Below are 20271 nucleotides of genomic sequence, written 5' to 3'. Positions count from 1 at the left end.
AGCTTCTCCAGCTGGTGAGCAGCCAGGTTCTCCCACACGTGTGCTCTGGCCTCCCAGTTCTTTCAGAATTCAGGCCAGGTCTGCCGCAGGAACATGGATGAGAGCATCTGACTGGAGTGAAAAGTTTGCTGCCGAAGATCTATTCTTGATCACTTTTCACCCAAACCTTCACAGTCTTATTGGCCTACAGAAGTTGACAGCAGAATGCCGTCTTTGGTTTCAGACTGTCCTCAACTTCCAGACCAACTGGGGAAAATCCCCATTTCTCTAAAGGCCCACCAACCAACCAACCAACCAACCAACCAACCAATGTGAGAGGGACACATCGACTAGTTGCCTCTCACATGGGCCCTGACCAGGACTGGGGATTAACCTACAACTGAGGTAAGTGCCCTTGACTGGAATCGAACCCAGGACCCTTCAGTCCATGGGCCATCACTCCATCCACTGAGCCAAACCAGCTAGGGCTAGATTTTATTTTTAAAAGCAGTTTCAAGTTCACAGCAAAATTTTGGAAGGTACAGAGATTTCCTATACACCCATTGCCCACACACATGCATAGACTGCTCCCTTATCAAAATATATTTATATTTTAAGACTATTACTGCAAAAGAGCAGGAGTAGTTTAGATGAGACTCTATCTTCCTTCACACAAGGCGAAGGGAGCTGTGAAGTAAAGACAATAATTTGCCCAGCCATTTCCACAGCCAAAAAGCTCAAATCTCATTGCTAAAACAAGTGCATTCAAAATACTGGCTTTTAACGTCAAATTTTCAAACTAAAATTGTATTGTCTCCCTTTTTGTATTGCTAAGGTGTTACTGGCTTGTAGTTTTGCAGGGGATTTGGGGGCAGGAAGTGTAAGTGACTTGTAGACAGTGCAAGGTCACCCTTTCCTCTAGGAGACTCTTGGCACCTCCAGGTCAGGACACAGCCTTTTCCTCATTCCCCCACAGCACCAACACTGGAAACCCCACTACAGGAGAAAAACGTGATTAGCCTTCACTGTACAAGTAATTTCACAAAACCATTCTAATGAGAACTGCATGTACTGACTCTTGTATTGTCAGTTACTGTATATCCCTGAAAACGATATTGTAAATAGACGATTTCCCTCCCAAAAGAGATGTTAGCACAGGGCAGGACTGAGTTCCTGACCAAACAACTGGCACCTAACAAATCAGATATGAGCCAGGAGAAATGGCTAGAGCACTACCTAGGATATAATTGTAAGGCACCATAGTAATTACAGAGTATAATTTTGCTCTTTATCCTGGAAAACAGACATAAAAGTATTTTACAGAGAGGTCACAATATATTACAAAAAATATATATGTAACACATGAAGTGCAACTCCATTGCAGTAAAAAATTTTAATTTCTGCACTTAGCATGCTTATTACACATTATATAACCACTTAACAAAATGTTTGCTACTCTTCTTAGAATTTTGTTACAAGTGGGGGAAATTTAGATGGTGCTAACCTTTTAAAGCTGTACTGGGAAAACTTTAATAGTGGTGTTTCTCTTTTCTTTTGATAAACTTTCTCTATAAGCACAGGCATTCAAAACTCCAAAGACCCCAGAGCACTGTTCAAAGGCAGAGTGAGTGATCATTTATCTAAAGCAGCAGCCACAGTGGCACCTAAAAGGGTGAAGACAATTTGTGGTTGTCAGAGTATTTGCTCTTGCTTTCCACCAAACAAGCTCAGGAATGTTCTTTGTGGGCTTAGGGGGGGAACAGAGAGAAGAAACAAAAGGGTGTGAAGAGATGAATCCTGAAGCCAGAATGTGCCATCAGTCCCTGGTCCCTGGGTTCGATATGAATTGTCTCTTTTTTCTAACAGTAGTATGTCCAAATTACCCCCATCCATAAAAATTCCTTCACACATCCTGCCCAAATGGGTTAAAAGCAGCAACAAGCACATAACAGCACATACAATATTTCCTTATCAGTCAAAATCTAAATATAGAAACTGAATTTACCTTGTAGAATTTGATGATATCTTCCTTGGTAAGTGTCTTTAAATATGCAACTTCTGTATTGTCTGAAAAAGTAATCATACAGTAATTTACTATAATCCCATGATAAGTAGCCCAGAATACTATATGAAATGACAATATACTTCACTTCAACACTCCTGAGTATCCACATTTTTAAGTGATCATCTGCTCCTACAAGTGGTAAGGGAATAAATTTCAAGTAAAATGTTAAGAGGATATCCTGGCTTTCTACATTTGAGCTGCTGGGTCTTGGGCTAGTCATTCCACTTTTCTGGGCCTCAGTTTCCTCATCTGGAAATTGGGACTAATAACTATTAACAGGGCTGTAGTGAGAACTAATAAAAATGATAACGAACAATATCACATAGCTAGGGCACATGGCAAATGCTCAGTAAAATGTCAGTACTATATTAATAGTGAGTACAACAGCTTGAAATATTACAGGTAAGGAAACAGAGGCCCAAAAAGGTACGCTGGTCAAGATCTCCAGCTTATTGGTATCAGAATGAGAACACAACCCAACTCTCCTGACTTTCAGTGTAGCTTAGCGCACCCCACTGTTATTTCCGCTCTAGAAGAGAGGTGGAAGGAAGCTGGTAAGCAGAGGCTCTGGGGAGCATAGCTTTCCCAAATCTAAAAGCACTGACACATTTTTGGAGATCCCTAAAGGCTAATGTTTGAACCCCTGTGCCTCCGGGGCAGCATGGCCTCAAGAGAGTTGAATCTGCAAATTTTTCTTTTATTCAGTGTTATGGGATATAGATCCCTACATATTCATGCTCAGAGCCTCAGGGCAGAGTGATTGAGCACAAAAAGTGAAATAAGATTTATTATTAGTGAGTTAGTATGAGATACAGGTAGATCCAGCTCTAGCTTCAGAGAAGAAAAAAAATAAAGTTTTCAATAGGAAAGTTATGTTAAACTAGAGGCCTGGTGCACAAAATTCGTGCACGGGTAGGGTCCCTAGGCCTGGCCAGTGATCAAGGCAGAACTGTGGGGTGATGGGCGGGGTGGTCAGGGGGCCCCCGCTGGCACCTGCCTTGGCTGGCCTGGGGCCTGTGGGCAGTTCCTGCATTGAGCGTCTGCCCCTTGGTGGTCAGTGCGCATCATAGCGACCAGTGTTTCCACTGGTCATTCTGCCATTTGTTCGATTTGCATATTAGGCTTTTATTATATAGGAGAAGAATGGTATTTTAGAAGTGTTGTGCCCCCACCCCCTCCCAAATCAGTACTAGACCATCACCTACAAAACGAATGGCCTCAATGTCCTTAAAAGTTACGTGTACATGCCATGAATGCTGGGGCCCTCATTTTGCCTTACCTCTGTCAAAATTGTATTGCTGGGAGATGATTTCCCCCCAGTATTTAGCACACTCTGCAGACAGTTTCTTTGGTTTGTCTAGTCGGCGAATTGCTAACGCCTGAATGTGTTTTTGGAAGGCCTCATCTGTCATGTCCTCTATGGACTTTTCCATGGTGACTAAGAAAGCTTCCACTCTGCTTTCTAGGTAGTGAGGAGGCTTTTCCGACTGGATGATGAATCGTAAGCCCTGTATGCCATTGGCTCGACGTGGACCACTGAAGACGATATAGCCTGAAACATAAACACCAGCCAGTCAGGACCTTGGCATTTGAGACTCAGACTTTTTTTAAAAAATATATTTCTTTATTGATTTCAGAGAGGAAGGGAGAAGGAGAGAGAGATAGAAACATCAATGATGAGAGAGAATCATTGATCAGCTGCCTCCTGCACAACCCCAACTGGGGATTGAGCTCGCAACCCAGTCATGTGCCCTTGGCCAGAAATCAAACCTGGGACCATTCAGTCCGCAGGCTGATGCTCTATCCACTGAGCCACGCCGGCTAGGGCGAGACTCAGACTTTTAATCTTTCAAAAATTATGCTGTCAGAGCAAATAAAATCCACTTTAGGGTTTTATATTATTAACCTCTAAAGAAATATGAGTAATTAAAGTACCTTCAGGACAAAACAGAAGAGCTCTCTAAAGAATAGTCAAAAAGGTAGCGATAATGCTTTCTTCTTAATACAAAAATAAAACAAAAAAGAACCCTATTCATCATTCAGCTCAACATCCCACAACTCCTAGTTTTCTGCTAGTTACTCCCCTTCAATCTGTATTAAAGTTATTCCGTCCCTGTCCACTGTCCTGGCACTGTTTCCTTTCACATCCAAGTTTCTGATGTGAACTTGCTTCTACCATTGAGTTTTCTGTTAGATAACCCACTCCTAGACCAACCCCACGCAGACTGGAAATCTCTAGAGAATGAGCCCATGCACTACTACCTCCCCTCAACATCTTTTCTAAACTAAACTCGTGGTGTGCCTCCTTCAGCTGCTCGGCCCTGGATCACACTTCTGAAACGCTCTTCAGTACAGCCTTCAGCATTTAAACCATACTGTACTATAATTCTTATTATCCCTTTACAGGTCTGCCTTCCTGATTAGATTGTGAGCTCCTTGAAGGGAAAGTCCAGCCATAACAGCTATGGCCATGGTCCAGCATCTGCCATGATGGTTGTTGAAAAAAAGATTAGTACTTGGAGAGACTCCCCCAAATCCTTTTTCACTGGTTCTTCCCAGTATTACTGGAGCTTCTTTTTCCCCCTCTCATTAATCAACCTGCTAGGATCTCCAAGACTTTAAATAGTGCTTAAATCTCTGCCTGAAACATTCCCTTAACAAACACTTACTGAGTATCTTCTATGTGTCCCAGGATGAATAAGAGAAAAAACCTGCACCCTCAGAGAACCCAGTTAGTGAGCCTAAGCTTCTCTGGATGGCCTGCTTCCCACCCTGCCACCCGTAACAGCCTGCCCTTAGCATCCTCTCTCCTCCACCCACATTTCCTCTTTATTGACATGTATGTAATGTAAACACAGTGTCATCTCCTTAAGAACTGCTTTTGTGTCTATAAGCTATTAATTGCTTATCTTTTAGAAGTAGATCCCCCATAAACAGGTTTCACAAGTCTTTCTGAATAGAGCACGCCTGAAGCAACATAGAATTTTTCCTGAGGACAAAGGTTGCTCCTCAAGGTCTAGGACACCCGCCGCCGCACGCATCTCACCCAGCTGCTCCTTGGTGCGCAGGGTGTTGAAGCAGGGCTCGGAGATGATCTGACAGAAGAGCTCCAGGAACATGTTCTCTGAGGTGCTCTGCATGTCTGTCTGGTAGTAGATCTCGATGCCACAGTTATTGTGAACTTCATTCCTCTGCTGGTACACAAACCACCCTTCTGGAAGAGAACAACACATTCACACACTTATTTAGGGCTCAGGAAGGCTAGTGTTTTGTTTGGCTTTGAAAAGTTGTTCAATTTGATGTGTTTTTTGGCAATTCCAAACTGCAATTAATTTATTAGAATGTGAAATTCAACTCTGGGAACTCTATTACAGTGATTTGTATGTGGTGGGCCCCCATTAACTATGCACTGAATTTAAAGGGCAAAGAACTTATAAAAGACTAAGTATTTTATGACTAAGTATTAATGCTAAATAAGATCCATAGTTAATAAAATGAACAATGTAGTGTATGTACTAGATTAGAACTAGCTAATACATGTAAAAACCTCAATAGAAATAACACCTATGTTTTAATAACCATACAAAAAAAGTTAATTACTAGTTGCGCCTTTATTATCTTGAGTTTCTACTTAACTTTTATTCCCACACCCACACTAAAGGTCACTTCCTAGATTTACACCAATGTGTCTAATGCCTAACATCTCACTTTAGAGAGGAGAAAACTGAGACCCTGAGAAGGGGGCAACTTGTCCAAGGACACAAAGTCCAATGATGGACAGCTAGGACTAAAACTCAAGTACACCGATCAACATTTCATCAAAATTATGAAGATAATTATGCTTTATGATCTGATAACTTTATTTCAAGAGCAATAAATTTGAAGAAGCAAATATACAGTGCTTAGTATTTAGTACTGTATGACTCAAAATTTAAGATTTCTCAGACACAGTAGTAATGACAGGGTTGCTCACTCTTCTAGAAGCTAATTTAGACATCAGCAGTAAAGGGCGGCAGAGCAGCCTGGACTTGCATTTCACCTATTTCCCTTTTCTGACCAGGCCCAACTTGGACTAACAAACTTATCCTGCAGCATTAAGTTTCCTCTTATCAGAAGAGGAAGGAGAACACAGGCTGTAATCCACCTTCCCACACACACTTCCAACCTTTTCATACTCATCCCCAAATGTCTCCTTCTTCACAATGCCTGAATTTTTTCTTTTTAAACTGTTAGTATTGTCCCATGGAGAGTTAGTGAAGGACTACTTAAGATATTCATTACTGCCCTAACTGGTTTGGCTCAGTGGATAGAGGGTTGGCCTGGGGACTGAAGGGTCCCAGGTTCGATTCCGGTCAAGGGCATGTGCCTTGGTTGTGGGCACATCCCCAGTGGGAGGTGTGCAGGAGGCAGCTGATCGATGTTTCTCTCATCTATGTTTCTAACTCTCTATCCCTCTCCCTTCCTCTCTGTAAAAAACCAATAAAATATATATTTTTTAAAAAAAGATATTCATTACTGATCAGCTGGCTAAATTAGAATGTCTCCTAACACCTAGCATTTTGAGAATGGGATATGAACTGAGTTATGTGTGAGAATGGGGAAATCTGTGAGGGCATTTGAGAGACAAAAGAGATAGGTCCTAGGAGAAGCTAGAGAAGGCAGGAGGTGTAATACAGAGGTGTGAAAAGTAGATTTCCCTTTGAAATTTTTTTTCTAGGCCTGCATCACTTTGCAATGACTGAGGAACAAGGTAGCATTAGTCTGAGATGAACCATTACCAGGTCTGTGAGGACTGGTCATGCGGAACTGCAGAGCTGTGCTCAAGGTATCTTTGCACATTCAACCATGACATCCTGAGGCAATACTATGTTCAAGCTGCTTTCGTAGCTGCTCAAATGAGGCAGATACAGACCCTGGTCTTAAGATATGTATAAGTAGCCCTAACTGGTTTGGCTCAGTGGATAGAGCGTCGACCTGCGGACTGAAAGGTCCCAGTTCGATTCTGGTTAAGGGCATGTACCTTGGTTGCGGGCACATCCCCAGTAGGAGGTGTGCAGAAGGCAGCTGAATCGGTGTCTCTCTCATCGATGTTTCTAATTCTCTATCCCTCTCCCTTCCTCTCTGTAAAAAATCAATAAAATATATATTTTTTTTAAAAAAAGAAAGAAATGTATAAGCTAACAAAGGACACAGAGATGCACTTCAATCCCAACGTAAGAGAAGGCTGAGCAGCTTCAATAAGGAAAGGTTCAGAATGCCTGTGCTGGGAGGTCGAGGAAGTGATCACTCTAGCTGGGAGCTTTAGAAAAAGTTTGGTGGACTAGGGGGCTTATAACATGTGTTTGGAAGGATGAATAGGGTGTAGACGTTCTATGAGGAAAAGGAGGGGTGGGTGAGGGAGAGAGCAACATTTCAGGAGGATAAAATAGCTGGGGAAAAAGGCACAGACCATACATGCATGGGGTACAGCCAATAATCGAGTCTGGCTTAAAAAAAAAACAATGCTTTTCATTCCTAGTCTAAATTACGTCCCACTAGACAATTTTGAACAATACTGAAAATAATGCTTAATGAGTTTTTATATCAACAGAAACCATTATTAATGCAAAAGTAATTTGACACTGGAACTCTGATATATTAATTATTATCCGTTATGTTAAAATTCCTCATAAAATATCCATGAAATAATACATGTTGTTATTTGCACCTATAGCTTTCCTAAAACTATTTCTGCCAAAGACACCTATGGGCTTCCTATTAGATATTACAATTCTAGTTTTTATAAGTTTTATTTCATCATTCATGATCAACATTTCTTTAGCTTTGTGATATGTTTACTTCCTAACTCCTCTGTACTCAATTACCCATCAATTCCACCATTCTCTTCAAAATAATGGCCTACCTCCAATTTCACCTCTTTGGCCCACTTACTGAGAATTTCCTGACAGAATTACCTATCATTAATCATACCTCTATAAATAGTAGAGGATCCTGTAGTTATTTACCATAAAACAATACATTATCATCCAAATGAATTTGGTCTACCTGTAATTACCCACAATATTATGTCAAAGTTATAACATTTTAACTTACTGTCAGGGAGCTGAACTTCTCTGTACCGAACCAGCTGACTTGGAAGGAGAGGTTTTGTATGAGCATGTTCAATAAGAGTGTCCTCAACCATCTGCATAATTCCTAATGCAGCCTGTGGAAAATACAGGTCACAGTAGTTACAAGAACACAAATGTATCTTGTCTGTGAAAATAAATACAGTATATTGAATAATAGCCCATGCAATATGAAAATATGCCTGTGAAATAAACCAGCCTAGTTTACCATAAAAAATGGGTTTTTAAATGTTAAATACATTTGATCGTACTCAAATGGGTGAAAATTGAATTTGTCAATTTGCAATAGTCACTATGGTAGTAGTGAAGAGAAATAGAGATCCAGACCATCCTGACGCTGGGAAAGGCATTGCTAAAGCTGGAGAGGTACTGGTGATGGAAAGCTAGTCATCCCGAGTGAATGACAGCTGGGGTTACAGCAAAGCAAAGGAGCTGAGCATAAGGTTTTATTTTTTAATAAAACCAACCTTGCTAAGAACCCTGTGTCTGCCACTGGGCATACTATTTTGGAGACAGTATACAGCAGAGTGGTAGAGAGAGTAGGCTCTTAAGACAGACTGCCACAGGAATTCCGGAATGCTATCCATGTGCTAAACTTGGCCTTTACTATTTAATTTAATCCTAAAATTATAATTTTACAAATAGGAAAACTGAGCACAGACAGGTCAAGATCTTTTCAGAAGATTGCATATCTAATATGTGACACAGTTAGGATTCGAATCCAGGCTTCGAATTCCACACCATGTGCTCCTAGTCACTACACCAGGGGTGGGGAACCTTTTTCTGCTAAGGGCTATATGGATATTTCTAACATCCTTCGCGGACCATAGAAAATTATCAACTTAAAAATTATCCTGCTATACTTGGTCAAACATTTAATTAACTCATCCCTATGCCTTGGCAGGGCCAGATCAAATGATTTTGCGGGCCTTATGTGGCCCACAGGCCAGACGTTCCCCACTCCTGCTGTCTTACACAGAATGAGGATAATTTTCCCCACTTCCTTCTGTAATTGCACAAGGCAGGCAACAGCAGACGCACAGCCATGACAGTAGGTCCACAGTTAACCACAATCTTCTATCATTCTGCTCCCCCATGCCTCTTCCTTCCTCCATAGAGCAGAGAGGGCTGAGTGAACACTGATGTGCTATTACAATCACACTGTGGTGGTGAACAGCTTTAGACAGACTAGGGTAAAGAATCTCTTGCACTGATTGCTAAAACTTTAGCCACCCACCTGCTTTGTTATGTTTCCATGGAGAAGGGCTTCAATGTGCAGCCGTGACAGGAGCTGAGGTATAAAGGCCTTAAGGCGAGGAAGGGTGACATCTGTAAAGGTGTAAGAAATACACTCTACTTATGAGGTGTTTTGTTTTTTTTAAAAAGTCAACTTGAGACTTATACAAGAGTTCAGAATTCAAAAATAGTAGAGAGTGTTCCTGTATGCCCTTCACCCAGTTTTTCCTAATGTTAACATTTTTCATAACCACAGTACAATGTCAAAACTAAGAAATTAACACTAGCACAATACTATTAACTAAAATACAGACTTTATTTGGATTTCAATTCTTCCACTAATTTCTCTTTTCTGTTCTAGGATCTAACCTGCAATCCCATCTCGCATTTAGTTGTCATGTGTCCTTATTTCCTCCCACCTGTGACAGTTCCTTGGTCTTTCCTTGTCTTTAATGATCTTAATACTTCTGAAGAGCATTGTTCAGTTATTTTATAGATGACCTTTATCTGGGTTTGGCTAATGTTTTCTCATGATTAAACTGAGCTTATGTCTTACTAGGAAGAATACCACAGAGGTACCATGCCTTTCTCAGAGCATCACACTGGGGTCCATGATGCTGTACACTGTAGTACTGGTGAAGTTAACACTGATCACTTGGTTGGGGTGGTGTCTGCCAGATGTCATTGCTGTGAGTGCACTATTTTATTCTTTTGGTTATAACTGAGTAACTCATGTAGGCTCCACAAGCAATTATGAAAAGCCATCTGCTCATCAACGCTTACTTTTCCCATTGTAATAAAAAAATTATTTGGGGAAAATACTTTGAAACTATACAAATATCCTGTTTTTCCTAAACTTTTACCTAATTTTAGCATCCATTGGTGTATATTGCCTGTATCAATTATTATTATGGCATTCTAATAGCGAGTTTTCTACTCCCCACTTTCCTTCTACATGTACTGACTTAGTTCTTCAATAAGGAAGAGTTATTCCTTTTCCATTAGGACCATATTAGTAATTGCTACAATGGATACTAAAATTAGTGACTGAAATGTAAAGAGAGACATGGAAAAGGAATTAACAAGTGCTTACTATTGGCTGGCATCTTATAGATGTTATAAACTGTAAAGTGTGTGCTATTATACCCATTTTAAAGATGAGAAAACTGAAGTTTAGAAAATACACGTTTCCTGACCAAAATCATCAAGCTAGTAAGTTGCAGAGCTGGCATCTGATCCTTGGTCTAACTCCAAAGTGCAGACTCATCCTTCTCCATTGCACTGCTGAAGGACCCTTCACCCCCTTAGCACTCTCTGCAGGCCTACTCTCTTTGCCTCTACTGAAATGATCTGATTACATTCATGCTTTGCCACTAGACTGGAGCTCCCCGATCAAAGAAACCCAATATAAATGATCTTTTTATTTTTAATCTCAAGCAACCTGGTGCATCGCAGGTAGTCTGTAAATACTGTTGGACCACACTGAACTCTGAGGTTCTTGCTATCCCATCACCTGAATAGCTGACCGACTTAAAGAGTCAGAAGGGAGCCAGCCTCTCACATGAGCTGTCTACAGATTAAGCCACAATGGCATTACTGGATTCTTGTATAAATATATATATATAACAGAACAGAATGGTTACTCATTAAGGAATTTCAACTAAAAAAGTACTGACTTTCTCTTTATAAAATATAATTTAGGAAGGTTTCACATGTTTATGAGATACTAGTATTTTAGAGCTTATCCTGGTTAAGATTCACACAACATCTGACCCAGAAACTAAAAAACTGCTCTTTGATAATTCTGAATGCAGGTTCAGTTCCTTGAAAAATGTATTTAAAATCAATTATGTGGTTATTGTGTATTTTTTTAAAGGATCTCATTGTTTTGTGTGGTTTTTTTAATATATTTTTATTGATTTCTGAGAGGAAGGGAGAGGGAGACAGAAACATCAATGATGAGAGAGAATCACCTACCAGCTGACCCCTGCACACTCCCCACGGGGATTGATACCACAACCCAGGCATGTGCCCCCAACCGGAATCGAACCTGGGACCCTTCAGTTTGCAGGCTGCGCTCTATCCACTAAGCCAAACCAGCTAGGGCTGGTTGTTGTTTTTTAAAAAGGCAAAATTCTTGCTATTAACTGGATATAACTACTTTGCAAAAAAAAAAAAAAAAAAAGGCCTATTAACTATCCAGATAAAAAATGTACCTGTTTCAACAATAAAAGATATATAAATATAAAAATACCCAGCTGGTGTGGCTCAGTGCTTGAGCATCGACTTATGAACCAGGTCAGGGCACATGCCTGGGTTGTGGGCTCGATCACAGAGTGGGGTGTGCAGGAGACAGTTGATCAATGATACTCTCTAATCACTGATGTTTCTGTCGCTTTCTCCCTCTCCCTTCCTCTTGGAAATCAATAAATATATTTTAAAAATATAATGTATCTGTTCTAGTTAATGAATTTTATAATCTATACACCTACCCAATGCCTGAGGCAACCAATAAAATGATTTTTCAATACTCTGTGCTCCTAATTTGTCACTGAGGACATCGAAAGCCCAGTGTTACATAAGAAGTAAGGACTTTCATTAAAAATTCAACAGCATTCTTTTTCCTTATGGCTGAGCATGCAGGAAGAAAGATTAATTGGTAAAGTAACACCAAGAAATGAAAAGGATAAAATAATAAAGGGTGATGTTAGTCTTCATTCTTCTCAATGAAGGGCCCCTAAAAGTAATTTCATTTCATTTACTAGGCATTCATTAGACACACATAGAGCATATAACATTATATGAGATACTAAATAAAGAGGATAAAAGGAAGGCATAATTACTACCCTCAAAGAATTTACAACTTTCAAGCAAACCTATGAAAACTAGACTTAAAATTTTAGAAAAAAACACACAAAAGATGACCCTTCAGTCTCAAATACAGTTCCTAGTTTTTAACTGAACTAAACTGATCAACAGATGCCTGAATACTCCCTACAGGGTAAGACTTTCAAACCTAGTAGCCCTTTTCTCCTTTTCTGAAAACAGCATTAACAAGGTAAGTGCTTTGGTCAAAATATCTTGTCATCTGCAGAAATCTATGAACAGTTCTAATTAACTGCTGTTGGTCCAGGTTGAAAACAGCAAATGTGGGTAAACTGCCTGAATACCAAAGCCACTTCAGAGGTCACTACTGTTTTCATAAAAAAGTATGCAAATCTGGGTTTAGGAGCACTCTAAGTTATTAGAAAGCATAAACACAAGATGTCAGGATAAAATAGTTATTTTAGGAAAAAATTAAGGAAGTATTAGGCTATAAATAGAAACAGAGTCTCACCATCCAGGGCTTCTTTTAATTCATCTTTTGTCCAGGCCACCTCGGTCATCAGGAGGCGGAGGTAGTACATGGCATGCTGGTGAGGCTGTTCAGCTCGGAAATTGTTAAGAGATCGCATATACTAGTGAACGAAGACATGGGTTCATTAATTTTATAAGTACTTTAAAAATCACTTCGTGGACAAAAAAAACAACAAATTATAAAAATAGGTTCAGAAAACTTACTGCCTCTTTGATAATTTCAAATCTTTTTTCATCAATCTCAAAGGTAGCCATTTTCTCAATAATCTTCTTTAGCAAAATTGGCTGCTTGTCATTGTAACCTTTCACCGAGAGCTAGAGAGAGAGTTTAGGGTGTTAAAAGTCTAAAAATATCATAAAATATCTTCAGCTTGATTTGTAAACATTCAGAAAATCCCCAAACCAAGTGCTTTAAAATAAAAGTGAAACAAGAAACTCAATTAATTTAACTTCCCATAATATAGTTTAACACTTAAGAAGATAACATTAATTATCAGTATTTACTAATAACTAAAAGCATGATTTTGCTTTTCTTAAAACCAACAGTAGGAAAACTCATCTCATGCCCAACTGTGGCAGCACACACCATTTAATCAAAATTCAAGTTCTCATAAAGTCTAAATTAATTATAGAATGTATTTTAAGTTTAATCTTCAAAAAATGTCTAAGGAATGGTTGGCTTAAGGGTTTTATAGGTGTGGTGAGAAAAATCATAGAGGAGTGTTATCTACAAGCTATTGGATCTGTCCCCATCTTGTTTATATTTAAATATTTTTAAAAACCTATTTGGAGAAATCAGGCAGTCCCCAATTTTTTTTTTAAAATATATTTTATTCATTTTTTACAGAGCGGAAGGGAGAGGGATAGAAAGCCAGAAACATCGATGAGAGAGAAACATCAATCAGCAATCAGCTGCCTCCTTCACCCCACCCACTGGGGACGTGCCCGCAACAAGGTACATGCCCTTGACCGGAATCGAACCTGGGACCCTTGAGTCCGCAGGCCGACGCTCTATCCACTGAGCCAAAGCGGTCAGGGCCCCAATTTTTTATTATGTGGCATTTTGGCACTTTTCTCAATCAGTATGATCCAATAAAGATCCATATGTCTCACCACCTGCTTGCTGGATGAGTTCTGCTGATGTGTCAAAAGCTAATAGCAAAACAGATGTGTAGTGAGGATACACTGGATTTTTGCCTTGGGACAAGTTAAGCATAACATTTTGAAAAGTGGGGGGGTGCCTATTATCATATTTCCTATTTTTATATTTGCACAAGGTGGCACCTACTGCAGTAGAGGTTATATGAAAAATGATAGGCAAGAACCTCAGCAGAAGTGAAGGTGTGTGGCCATGGAAAGCAATCAAATGCTGTGGGAACTAGACTGACAATTAGCCGAAAGCCCATTTTGTCACAAACAACAAATTTTTTATATGAATGGTAATGTGCTACTAAAACTCAATAGTCAAAAGTAAACAATGGATTATTACTTTTCTATTTGGAGTTTATTTTGATCTCTGACCTTCAAATTTCCCTGGACTCTGAGAATGGTTACATTGTATACATAATTATACATTAAACAAAAGTTACCAGAAAATTTGTGTGAAGAAAAAAAGTTGCTGCAAAATAAATAAAAATTTAAAACCCTAAAATCTTTTGTATAAGAACTTATAAAGAGAAGTACACAGCACATGCTCTCATTTTAGTTGTTACTAAAACATATATTTTTAAGAAAAGTGAAGATGAATGTGTGCCATAAAGGGATGTTAATTTGGAAATGAGATATAAGTTTGGAAATATATCACAAACAGTGTCAAGAAAGGATCTAGTTATTTCTTAGAGTGCATTTAACAATGATTATTTTGAAACACACTTAAAAATAGTTAATGAAGCATGCTACAAAAAAAGTGAAATGAAAATGCCACAAGTATCTAAACACAGGGATTTTTACTATTGTCAGCAGAAATAAAGGATGCTTATATATAAAATTCAAGCACCACAACAATAGCTATGGACATCTTGCACTTACAGATGTTAATATACTCAAACACATAAAAAGAACAACATGGCTTTCAGAATTAATGTTAAGCATTTGAAGCAGAGGAACATGCAAGTGAATGTAGCACACATACATGTTCACAAGATGCACTAAACTCTACTAAATCATTCATTAGTGTAGCTAAGACTAATCTGAGTTCTTCAATCATTAAAAGGGTGCAAGGAAAAAACCACCAATCTTCTTGTTTAAAAATGCAGAAGTTAATAGTTTTCTCACGCTCAACACAATGCTTAAATGCTGTGGTGCCTTTTCTTTGGTTTTCATTTTACTTACAAGTATTGCATTCATTCCTGATGCAATGCCATAGCTCAAACCTGAGAGGCGTGCTGCATATGTATACTCTTTTAAATCATCCTTCAATAACCTGATAAACAGGTATGTCATGTTGCAATGGAGAGGATCAGCATAAATGTAGCGACTAACAAAAAGAAAAACAAAAGAAATGCTTTGATACCTCAAGCAGTGACATGGTAATGAAGAAACATGACCGAAGAGTATGGATATGCAGCCTCATGATCTGAATGGCTAGGGAAATAGTATAGGCCAACCTTATGTTTTACAATGGCAGCAAGACGTCATTCTCTGTTGTCAAAGACCAAGACTTCAGATACAGAATGGGTAAGATCTAAACCTAAATCAGGGTCCAATTTTGTTTGAGGAGAAAAATATGACAATCTGATGAAAGATGTTAAAAGAAAAAAAATAAAGAAATCAAGGAATATTGGCATAATATGAATGGTAAATTGCTGAATACTTAAAATAAGAGCTAACTTAAAAATTAAGTGAGAAAATATGATTAGCCATAAAGATAAAAAAAAAAGAAATTAAACTCATACCCTCAATCAAAAATGCTTCCATCAAATCAATGCAAAAAAATGTTGATGAGTGGAAGGCTCTAAGACGTGGGTACTTACATACATCCCATAGATGGTATTTTGGAGGTCATAGCTCAAGCCTGCTAGCTCTGCTGCATATGCATACTCGTTGAGTGAGTCTTTGAGGAGCTCAAGGTACAAATAGGCCATGTTACAGTGCAAGGGGTCCACATAAGCAAATGGGCTGGAAGAAAATGTTGACAGTAAAATAGCTGATTTATTACTTCCCAATGTTGACATGTGGCCTTTCGAGATGGATCAAGAAACTGAATACCGATTCATATACTTTCCTGAAGATAGGGTTTGAATTCTTGAGTCTGTCTCTTCTTCTCATGAGGAAAAACACAAAGTCTAAAAAAGAAGTCTGAAACATGCCATGTGTGCTGGTGGAGGCGAAGAGGGAGAGGAACTGCTTACCCCAGATGGTGTGACAGAACTGACAAGTTAGAAGGAGCTGAACCAGCCAAAAACTACACTCAGGCTAATAGGAGGCATGGTTGAAAGATCTGATTCAGCACTGGCATGTCCCTTTCTCCTTCTAAAAGCAAGCCATACCCTGGTGGACAGGACTAGAAGATTGAGAAGCTTGTGTGCTACAATTATAGGAACCTAAAATAGAAAAACTGTGCTCTGGCTGGTGTGGCTCAGAGTGTCATCCCATGCACCAAGAGATCACAGTTCAATTCCCAGTCAGGGCATATGCCCCGGGTTCTGGGCTCAATCCCTAGGAGGGCGCATGCAAGTGGCAACAGGTCGATGTTTTTTTCTCTCTCCCTCTCCCTTTAAAATCAATAAAAACATCTTCTTTAAAAAAAGAGAGAAAAATTGAGATCTGTGAAAATGTTTGCTTATCTCTGAGTTTCCCACAAGCCAATAAAGCTAGAATAAAATAATTATTTCTACCATATAACTGCAGCCAGAACTAGAAGAAAAAAACTAAAATAGAAAAATATATAAATAAGAGCAACAAAAGAAATAATTATAGAGCACGTGAGCTAAGTAGAACTACAGAGATCACCTATTTTAAAACTTCATTTCCCAATTAAGAAACACCATTTTCTTCATGTCACCTGGGCTGGTAAGCAGTAGAGTTAGGATTCAAATTTAAGTCAAATGACTTATGCATTTGACTGTATGACACTGCTTACCTTTAAGAGAAGCAACAGATTCCTTCATTGAACACATTTATTACATGCTTACTATAATGCTAGGCTCTTCGCTAGCTACTGGGAAGAAAGAAGGAAGAAATCAGGCAAAGTCCCTGACCTCAGAGTTCATAGTCCAGTTGAAGGAGACAAATAATAAACTTAAATATGATACACATCAGGTGGTGATGATGCTATGGAGGAAAATTAAACAGGGGGAGGGGAACAGGAGTGATGGATGGTGGAGGTGGGACAAGAAGATTGCTAAGATAGTTATAAGGTGCCATCTTGGCCCAGACCTGAAGCAAGCAAAGGAGCAAGCCATGGGAATATCTGGGTAAAGTGGAGAACTTTCAGGCTGAGAAAACAGCTGGTGCAAAGGGCCTGAGGCAGGTGCCCGCTTGGCTTATTTGGCAACAAACTGAAAGTTTCACTTTCTCTCTAGCACAGTACCAAATATAACTAATGCACTGATAGCAGAGCCAACATTTTTATCAAAAACTGATAATGAAGCAAAAACAGGGGTACAATGCTTAGCCACTTAGAGAATTAAAATCCAAGGAAAAACTCTAGTTCTACAAACATCCTCCATCTGAAAAATCTAAGTAAATGCCATGTCACTGAATTTTTTAAAGTGTTATTCATGACCAATTTTAGGCAGAAACTTAAGGCACAATTCACAAAAGCCAAGTCATCCAAACAAAAGAGAGTCCATGAAAGGGCTCAGCCCCACAGGCACCTATGCACCTTTCTTAGGTGGAAGTGAAAAGCTAGAAAAAGTCAAGTCTGGGAGCTCAAAGCCCTATGGCAAGCTCAGAATGCCATTCCAGCAAGTATCCTAAAGGCTGTGTCCATAGCAGCTGTGTTGGTGAACTGGAGAGGGTCCTAAACGAACTTTTAAAAGAGAACATGAAAATAAAATACAAAAAAAAAAAAAAAAAGAACATGATTCAACTGAAATGCTTAAATTCTGATTCATTTCTCAATTTGAAAAACATTATTTTGTAATCAGATGCTATATGCTAAAATATGGATCATAGTTTTAAAACCTATAACTAAGTATGCATAATATAATCTTATTTCTGAAAAGATTAAAAAGATATATACACACAGAAAATTCCTACCAAAATGTACAAGAAACCTAATAGTGTGTACTTCTAGGGAGACCAGAACACAGAGAGGACTGATAGGAAGCAGAAATTTTTAATTCTAAGAATTGCTGTATAGTTTAGAATATGCAAAAAAAAATATCAAATGGTCTCTCAAAAGGTATTCTGAAGCCAAATGGGAAAGTACAGGCATACATCATTTTTATCGCGCTTCACAGATGTTGAGTTTTTTACAAAAAGGCAAGATGCTCCTCCACCAGCAAAAAGACTACAACTTGTTCTGTTATGATACTTGTTTTATTGCGATGGTCTGGAACCCAACCCACAATATCTCCAACCCAGGAAGAGAGAAAGCAGTATCTGAGGGTTCCAGACAATTAATGGGATGGATGAGACTCCAGATCATTTAGTAACTATTATCTCTTCTTCCGGGAAAGTTCCAGGAATACAAAACCAAATCCATCCCAAATTACTTAATCTTTCTTTAATGAGACTTCTGGGTGAGTCTATAAGTCTCTCCAGATTCCCAAGTCCTAAAGGTTAGGAAGGTCCTGCTAATAACTAATACAGATAATTTCCGTTAAAGGGTGCACCCATCAATGGAAAGGAAGAGTTAACAACCTTGGCTCTTCCACTGTGCCACAGCAGCAGCCTTCTCTTGTCTAGGCTAAGTAACCCTAATTCCTTTTATTTTTAGACATAGGTCATCAAGCAACCAAAGAAAACTTTTAGAAAGTAATTGTTGATTTTCAGAAGAAGCTTTATAGCTAGATTCATCTTACATACCTGAAAAATTCAAAGTTGAGACAAGCCTTCGGCAAGAAAAACTTATCATCTTGTTTGAACCAGAGTTTGCTCATAGCTGTATCCTGTGATGGAGAAAAAATTGGTTATGGAAATATGGGCACATTTGGCAAAAATGTTCAATCAAATCACCCTTCAAGAAAGGAGGACAAAGGCAATTAACAGTTGAGAGTTCTGTTCTGCAGAGGCTGCTGTCGCCTGGCCTTGAAGTGTACTCAGAGGGTCAGCAGGAGGGAAGTGAAAAGAAAGGACTGGCGATTCCAGCAGCAGAGAGAAATCACCCTTTTATCTCCCTCGTTTAACAAGATGAGGACACAGCGGAGGAAGAGTCAGATTGGAGAAGCCAATAATTACTGCCCTGTCCCTGTCTTTCTGGACCCCGGGAGACAGAAGGAGTTCTAAGGAGTGTGGGGCAGCCAGCCTCCAAGGTGGGCCAACGGACCCCTGCCTACTGAACCAGAGTTGTCAGTCTGACCAACAGAATATAACAGAAGTGATGGTATAACATCTCTGAGATTAGAAATGGCTTCCATCCTGATCACTCACTTTCCCTCTAGGACAGCCTTGGGCAAACTACGGCCCACGGGCTGGATCCGGCTGTTCTATCCAGTTCTCTTGCTCTCCCCTCCGCTCCTTTACTTTGAATTTATAATAGTTCACACAAACACTCCATCCATGCTTTTGTTCCGGCCCTCCGGTCCAGTTTAAGAACCCATTGTGGCCCTCGAGTCAAAAAGTTTGCCCACCCCTGCTCTAGGATCACTCACTTTGGGCGAAACCAGGTGCTGTATCAAGCAACTTTATGGAGACTCCCATGTGGTGAAGAACAAAGATCTGCCAAAAACCCACTCAACTTCAGCTCTGGTTGAATCCTGCAGCTCCAGCTGAGTCTTCAGGTGGCTGAAGCCCCAGACAACAGCTTGACTATGACCTAGTGAGAGACCTGGAGCCAGAACTACCCAATTAAGCCACTTCCAGATTCCTGACCCCCAGAAACTGGGAGACATAAGTATTTATGATTTTAAGCTGCTAAACTTGAGTAATTTGTTACCCAGCAATGAATAACACGACCAGGGATGAACAAATAAGCCACTATTTTGACTGTCTACTTCATTCATGCTATATTAAAAATAGCCTTAGATGTTCACTTGAAACTCTGACAAGAGATATAAATGGTTTAATGTTCTCCTTAGTTTGCTCTGAAAAGGCCTATTTAAGAAAAAACAATTAAAGCTTGAGAGGTAAACAAGTTTTGCCTTTCAATAACCTAACCTATAACTCATTAAAATGTAATTTTTAAAGAAAAATAGTTGTCTTAATAATAATGTAATTGCTTCAGCTAAATTAAATTTCATATTCCTAAACACTAATTCTTATCTCACTGAGTTAATGGAATGTTAGGTCAGTTTAAGAAAATAAAAAGAGAGAAAGAAAAGAAAGATTTATGTCTAGGGTGGTAAGTTTACAAAAAGTTAGTTTTACAGTTTAGAAAAGAAAATGTGCTGTAATAATTTG

The 20271-nt window shown here is 39.2% G+C and overlaps 1 protein-coding gene across 9 annotated transcripts in view; it reads right to left on the bottom strand.

The window, feature by feature from the left end:
- IDE (insulin degrading enzyme) overlaps positions 1-20271 on the bottom strand; it is a 75002-nt gene that overhangs the window by 4829 nt on the left and 49902 nt on the right. For 5 of the 9 annotated variants that reach the window (XM_080687303.1, XM_080687309.1, XM_080687308.1 and 2 more), the window contains exons 14-22: positions 18739-18821; positions 15738-15882; positions 12970-13080; positions 12746-12866; positions 9410-9501; positions 8138-8249; positions 5091-5258; positions 3324-3596; positions 1985-2046 (exon numbers count right to left, since the gene is read on the bottom strand). In XM_080687303.1, the coding sequence (XP_080543429.1) occupies positions 1985-2046; positions 3324-3596; positions 5091-5258; positions 8138-8249; positions 9410-9501; positions 12746-12866; positions 12970-13080; positions 15738-15882; positions 18739-18821 (1167 nt within the window). Of the gene's footprint in view, positions 1-1984; positions 2047-3323; positions 3597-5090; positions 5259-8137; positions 8250-9409; positions 9502-12745; positions 12867-12969; positions 13081-15096; positions 15242-15737; positions 15883-18738; positions 18822-20271 lie in introns of all 9 variants that reach the window. The other 4 variants (XM_080687304.1, XM_080687311.1, XM_080687310.1 and 1 more) reach the window with 1 other exon arrangement.

This window comes from Plecotus auritus (genome assembly GCF_963455305.1).
Source record: "Plecotus auritus genome assembly, chromosome: 9".
Classification (NCBI taxonomy): domain Eukaryota; kingdom Metazoa; phylum Chordata; class Mammalia; order Chiroptera; family Vespertilionidae; genus Plecotus; species Plecotus auritus.
This window is presented reverse-complemented; position numbering and strand designations above follow the sequence as displayed.